This window comes from Argiope bruennichi, chromosome 2 (genome assembly GCF_947563725.1).
Source record: "Argiope bruennichi chromosome 2, qqArgBrue1.1, whole genome shotgun sequence".
Classification (NCBI taxonomy): domain Eukaryota; kingdom Metazoa; phylum Arthropoda; class Arachnida; order Araneae; family Araneidae; genus Argiope; species Argiope bruennichi.
The window spans coordinates 109459741-109467458 of record NC_079152.1 but is presented as its reverse complement, the minus strand read 5'-3'; the positions used below and the strand labels follow the sequence as shown (position 1 = coordinate 109467458).

General features: G+C 29.9%; 1 protein-coding gene across 1 annotated transcript; it reads left to right on the top strand.

Annotated features, from left to right (window-relative positions):
* Positions 1-6538: 6538 nt before the first annotated feature.
* On the top strand, positions 6539-7459 carry LOC129962280 (uncharacterized). The gene is made up of 2 exons (XM_056076027.1): positions 6539-7214; positions 7311-7459. Exons 1-2 carry the CDS (start codon positions 6539-6541, stop codon positions 7457-7459), a joined length of 825 nt encoding a protein of 274 aa, XP_055932002.1.
* Positions 7460-7718: the final 259 nt, after the last annotated feature.

Genomic DNA, 7718 nt, shown 5'->3' with positions numbered 1-7718 from the left:
TATATTTGAAAGAAATATACTTAGTTTCAGAAGAAAATTTTGTATTAATTGAAGCTTAATCATTTCAAATACAAATTTTAAGTAATTATAGTTCTGATTCCAGAAAGTTAAGCAGGTATATATCAAAATGAATGTGAGGCCACTAAAATTATATTTGTTACATGTAAATCAAAAATTGAAAAAAATACATTATCGGGAAAGTCACTAAACTTATTATGTGAAATATTTCATTAGAAATGTTGTTAATTATTAACCTCGATGGAGCGTTTAGTCGCGAAAGGCAGCTTGTAAAAAATACAAGAGGACATCTTAAATTATTTCTAAAAGATTAGAATACAAATTCAAAAATATTTAGGAGGATATAGCAAAAATAATTTATTAAATATCATACATAATTTACATATAAACTGTTAGTATAAAACAAATTTTTAATACACGAAGTCACATTTGATCATTCAAGGGTCGCGTGCATTATTGAAAATTTTAGATGGTTTTATGCAAATAATTAAAAATTATATTCCTTTTTAATCAAACAAATGCGTAAAAATACCATAGAAACTTTATTTCTTTAATTTATTTTCATATCAATGAGATATTAAAACAAATCATTTATTTGGGACGTTTAAGTGAGAGAAATGTTCTCAGAAAAAAAAAATCTTTTGAAAGTTAATAAATATGTAAAAACCTAATAAATATTAATTTTTACAACAGATAAACACATTCTTGAAGCATTCATTGGGCTTTTGGTTGTAAATCAATAGATTTCGCAATTGATAAATGGAATCATTCAGTAACCTTTTGATTAAAATTTTCATATTGATGCATGATCGTTTAATTATATTAAATCTTTTAGGTGCATGATAACAAAAACAATTTTTCACTTTAAAACACATGATTGATGTTATATCAACTCACAATAGAATATTTAAACCTTTCACTACTGATGTGGTCAACCCGACCTTGCAAATTCTATCTTGGTTGGACGGTTTCTGCTTCAAATGAGGCTGACGCAAATAAAACAAGTTATCACCGTAGATGTTATAGACTTACATCCTGTACCTCTCATTTGAAAAGAAAAGGTGTCTCTAATATAAAATTTGTCCGGCCTATTAGTTCGGGTCAATGGTAAATGAGTTACATCTCAAGAATTTTTCCTATCTTTAATTTTCTCCCAAAGGTATAGGGTGACGCATATTCTACCAACCCTCAAGGGACATGAATATTCCTTGCATCCCTTCTACGGAAATTTTCTAAACAAAGGAGTTCACTCGAAATTCTACCAACTTTCAATCCTTCAAGACTTTTAGAAGAAGAAAAACAAAAATTCGTTGTCAGTACATTTGTTTGTAGTTATTAATTTTGGACGAAGAAACCCTATGCAGATATCTATTAGTCGACATGAAGATCAGAGGAAAATGACCCCGGTAAAGCTCCGTCCTTACAATTTAAATTACCATAAAATGAAAACTAATAATAACTTTCCGTTGAATGTGTTCAGCGAAGCATAAATAATATACACAATACAGCATGACAGGGGGAAAATGAGGAAAGCTTCTTAATGAAGCAGGAAATGGTAAACTGAAATGAGCACTCGAATATTCCAAGAAAATGTAGTGCCTTAAAAAAGAAGAGTATTAGAAACGAACAAAGTTATTTTACATAATCTCAGAAGTTGCAAAGAAGAGGAACATCTATATTTTAGTCTTTACACTAGAAGTAAATACTAGTCTGTGACAGTTTTTTTACCAGTACTTCTGAATTATTTTTTTGTGAAATATTTTTACTGAGTTATGAAACATATCTTTTAATTTTACTGTATATGCATTACATTTAAAATTCTATCTAGTGTTATTTTATGGGGAATCTAGTAAAAACCCTATATGAATAAATAAATTCAAATTAATAATAACATTCAATAAAATTAAAAGCAACTGATCTTCGAATTCGTATCATGTCGTCTACTGACCAACAAAACTTTGAAGTAATGTGATACATTTTCATTCTATCTTTTTCAATTTCTATAATCGATAATTAAATTGTATTTCTGATTACTGGATTTGTTTAACAGACTCATTGAATTTTAAAGATTTTTTTTAGCATCAAACATTTACTCAGGGAGTCATTTGCTTGTACTGCAAATTTAAAAAAAAATGTATTTCCTCTTCTAAAAAAGCATGGATTAAAATTGCTTTTAAAACATTTTAATTAATTAGAAATGAAAATAAATTATTTCAAAGTAAAAAAAAAACATTGGATAATCCTATGGAATATTTCTGTTCCAAAATAACAAGAATAAGATAATTGAAAAATAGTTAAAAAGGTAGGAATAAGGCCTACCTTTTTAGCAAACGTTCCTCAAAGGGTAATATTTAAATTGAAAAAAAAGTCAACAAATGAAATGTAGCATATATAAAGTTAATAATCTAGTTTAACAGTTTGGAAAATCTTAAAATATAGCGTTGGATTGCTGAAATGATTCTACAAGCAAGCACCAATATTTCAAGATTCTTCGAAACCATTTACCAACGAGTTTTCAGGGTGAATATATTCTTGAATAAATATACATTGAATAATAACATTTAACATTTTGTCGAGAAATATCTATGCTTTTAATTATGTTGAAATAATATCTTACTTTTTGAGAGCGATCGGAACAAGAAAGATCTTGCCGTTTAATGCTGTAATTTCTTTCAAACTGCTATGATAAACTATAAACAGAGAAATAAGAAGCAGTAGAATATAATTATTTTCTCATTCTACAGCAGAATTAAGAATTAATAAGGATTTTAGATTTAAAGCTTTGTTGAAATAATTAAAGGATATTATTAAAAATTCAAGGATTTAGATTTCTGCGAATTTTATTTCCTGTATGAAACAAGAAATAAAAATAATAGTTTGGCATCCTGAAAACACGAGAAAAGAATTAATCATATTAATGTTGATTTAAAATAAAATCTTTTAAGAAATCTGAATATTACTATGGCAATATGGGAATGCTTCGTTTTCAGATTGGTTTGAAATATTCAGTGTTAAAGTGATAAGTGACTTGAATATAATAAGGCATTATCGAATATTCATCATAATTTTGAAAGTGAACCTTAAAGAAAATAAAGAAACTTCTTTACTGTATGTAATTACTTCTCAGACTTGTTAGTTGCAAATATTCTTGAATGCAAATTTAAAAAAAATCATCATACACCACAGATCGGTTGTTGCAGCAAGAGATTTTTAAAATAATTCACTAAAATTTTATTATAGAAAATACAGGATGGTCACAAAAGCTTTCCCTAACTACAAATTATATTGTAAAAAAAATATTGTTATTTGGTATAAGGTTGTTTCGAAATCAATAAACTTTAATCAAGAAAATTTCAATGTAAGTGATATATAAAAGAATGGCAAGACGGTATTCCAATTCTTGCCAAGTATTCTGCAACATTTCGGATGTCACACGAGAAACATTATATGTGTACCTAACTTTGAGTATATCAATACCTTCAACTACCGTTGCAAACAGTTTGTCCTTTAGGGAACTCCAAGATTTGCATTGAATAATTATGGGCAATTTGATACCATCGAATCAAAAAATATTTTGAATTTGTTTCCATCGTTGACACCATTTTGTTAAAAATAGAATGTGAAATTATTATTTCTGCAATATTTTCACTACTTGTTGAACGAAAAACAAATTTTATAACACGTCTAATCCGAAGTAAAAAGTTTAATATATTATATTCAGTGGTTATTTTGTAATATTTTTTTGTAATCAGGAAAAGATTTTATTAAAATATTATAAATGAAAAAAAAGTTTTTAGGAAAGACATATTATTTTAGCATTTTTTTTCAAAAATGATGTAGAATTTGGACTCTAAAAGCACTTTTAAAATCGGGAAGAATAAAGTTAGAAAATTTATGATCGAGTAGTTGCAATGTTGTTTTAAGGAAAGCAATAAAATAATTTAATCTGAATAAATAAATTTTAATAGGCTTTCCAACTTCGATCTTTGAATAACAGAAGTTGTAAAAATGCATTTTCCCCAAGAAATTTATGATCTAGTATAAATACACTTTCATAAAGCATTCTGTCTTAAAGAATTAACGACAGAATGCGTCTACATTTATATTAGAGCTGACATTTATATTGACTTGCCTTCAACATTTTATATTAAAGATAAAAAGATTAAATAATAAAGACGTTGATATATTATTTATTTAATCCAAGTTTTAAAAAATAAATAAATTTATGTCGTGATTGAAATTCACAAATATTTCTTCACCAAAAAGTAGCAAAATAAGTATTTTCTAGCTTTTTTTTTGTCTATTTTGACAGATTCTTAAAATAGTTTTCCGGCTAGTAAAATGTGTTTTCATCTTATTAAGAAAATGCAATTTATATTTACAACGTAATTTTAAAACTGAATCTCACCTAAATAATGAAATTAAAAATTCTAAAAATTGTTTATTCAAATTTGTCTGTAAATTTATTTTGAAATTATATCACGTTTGAGATTGTTCATAAGAATACTCCTTTTTGTATGCGACAATCGTAGGGGAAATTAAAGTAACAGTAAGATATCCAGGTAATAAAAAATTACAAATCTTTGTTCAAGGTCAAGGTTTCAAGGTTGTTTCACACAAATTTTATTTTTAAAACACTGTGAAGTAAAGAAAATTAAATAACTTGAATATTTCAATACATTTTGATTTTATCTACACTTGTACAGCTTCTGTTTTATTCTTCAGGAAATAAACACTTTCATAATTTTCATTGAAGTCGATTATATTAAGAGAGTCGTATTTTTAGGTCCATTTCGGTGATCATCTTGGTAAATGAAATATCTCAGTATCAGTAGAATATTAATTATATAGTCGTTTCATAAAAAAAAATCTAATATTGAAGAATGGTTATGATTTATTTTGCATTGTAAACCCAGACAAAGAATGGGATGCTTATGGAAATCAATAAATATATATTTGTATTTCAAAATGTAAAAATTATTTTATATGTACAAATTGATTTAAAATATAATATAAGAATATCAAGTTATTGCTTCATGATGCATGATATTAAAATCCTTTTTTAATAGGTAATTTTATTATCATTTTCATAAAAAAAATTGGTAGTGCGTATCGAGCAGTAAGAATGGCTGTAACCTAATATTTTTATTCTGATTGAAAAAAGATTATAATTTATAATTAAAATCAATTATCTTTTTAAAGTATCATTAAAAGAAGTATTTTTTTTCTACAAGTTTTGTACAAAAAATAAATCGCATTCTTAGAACGAGGAATGCGATTCATTTTTTTTTTATATTTGTTTGAAAGATGATGAGCAGTAAAAATATTGATGTTAATTTTACAATATTTTTGGACATTTGTTTTAGTTTTGTTTCACTTCTCCATATCGTTATTCATTCTTTACACTGGGAACACACTTGAGAATCTATGTAAACCAATAATTAATAAAAATTTTCTTGAAAGTTTCTTAAGAGAAGTGATAAAAAAACCCGTTTCGAAACAAAATTCACTGATTCTAAACGATTTTTTAAACCTTTTTTTTATAAATAAATAGGAGAGTTCTAAAATTTGCAGAATGTAAATTAATTATTAATTGTTCTCTAATGTTGAAAATTATGCAGCAGTTAATTCTACATTTCGGCATAATTAGACTTTTGACAATAAAAAGAGAATTAATTGCATGCATCAATAATTTCTATAAAAGGCTCTAGATTTCGAAAGTGCATAATTTAATACTTTAAATATACTCAAAATGATCACGGAATGATATAAAAGGGAAGCTGTTAATTGATATATGTCCCATAATTACATATATTGAAAAAAATTATAAAGAAGAAATAAAAATACCAACTAATCTACTGATGATATATCAAGGAAATTCTAATTTTCATTTATCTTGCCACTTTGCTTTCTCCAATTCACAGCTGTGTTTTTCTTACTATTTCATTCCAATTTATACTAGAAAGCAATTTTTGCATAGTTTTATTTTACGAAATCTCTAATTATTATCCCCTCAGGGGCTCACCTACTATAGGTGAGTACGGGTGTCCCAATCCCGAGGTTCCCAGTGATCTTTACTCCCTTCCAGTTCCCTCTCCTCTACGCCTTCTGCTTTCTGCTGTGTCTTTCCTTCCCTTGACGGCAAGCGAGGGAGCTCTCCATGAGAAGCTGTCGCCGCACTGCTTGCTTCTAGCTTCTCATGGACAGCCAAGACCCCACGTGTTTGCCGTGCGTGGCGACCCATTAGAAAGACGGGTGGTGCACTGTGGTCCCCTGTGCATCAATCGGCTGGTAGATAGTCACCTGAGTGGCTAGTCTGCTAGGGATCAAGCGAAGGGGTTACTCCTTGGGCTTGGCGTTAAGGGTAGTCACTGTCCCCGGGGGTAACTCCGAGCGTATAGGTTCCGGCTAGCACCAAGGTAAGAGCCGAGGCTGGGAACGGCCAGAGCCGGTGGCTGCCTTCCCTCGTTGGGCTCCGTGGTGGGCGGTGCCGTCGGGCCTGAAATTTCCTCAGTATCGTATGGGCAAACGGAAATCTGCTCCATTCGGTGGGCAACAAAATGTTTCTACCATTCAAACAGTACCTAATTTTCCAACATTTTTCATTATCAAAAAATCCTCTGCTACTAATGATACATTTCATTCTATCTCTCCCTTTCTTGTTGAAAGAGGTATAACTGGCAATATTGGTGAAGTTAAAAGTATTAAAAAACTTCGATCTGGCGATTTGCTGATAGAAGTACAATCCCGTAAACAATCTGTACAAATTATGAAATTAAAATCATTGGAAAATATACCAGTAATTGTTTCTCCACATTCTTCATTGAACTCCTCCAAAGGTGTTATTACTTGCGGGGAGCTGTTCAATGTACCCATAGAAGAAATAACTAAAGAGTTGCAAGGACAAGGGTTTAGCCATGTACGGCGTATCTCTATACGGAGGGATTGCCAGCTCCTAAATACCAAGCATCTGATTCTTACATTTAATTTTTCCAAATTACCCGAGTACATTAAGGCAGGGTACATGCGCCTGTTGGTTCGACCATATATTCCGAACCCACTTCGTTGTTATAAGTGCCAACGGTTCGGACATTCAAGAACTTCTTGCCGCGGGACTCTAACTTGCGCCCGCTGTGCGGAAGCAGGTCACGATAGTACGGAATGCACATCTACGGAAAAATGCTTTAATTACAAAGGTGCACACAGTTCATTTTCTCGAAACTGTCCAGCATGGCAGTTAGAAAAGGAAATAATTAGTAAAAAAATTTAAAAACAAATTTCTATTTCTGAAGCTCGTAAAATTGTTAAATCTCAAACTCCTGTTTCTGGTTCTAGCTACTCTTCTGTGATCAAAAAACAATCTGCAACTGATCTGACTCAAAACAATGGAAACAACATACTTACGGATAATACTCCCGAATCCACTGTTGTAACGTCGTAGCCAGTTGCTCTAAATAGTAAAATTGTTTCTCAGCCAACTGGTCATGAATGTAAAACTTCTAGTGTCCCATCCAGTGAAATGCCACAGGACCTTCATGAATTTAAAACCGTTACATATAAGAAACAATATAAAAACCACAAGCAAAATTCTGAAAATGTATCCAGTTCTAAATTCTGGAAGACTTCACCTCGAGAAGTCTCCCAATCTATGCCAGTCGCTAATTTTAGCTCTTCGACCACTAAATCCAAAATAGACGATA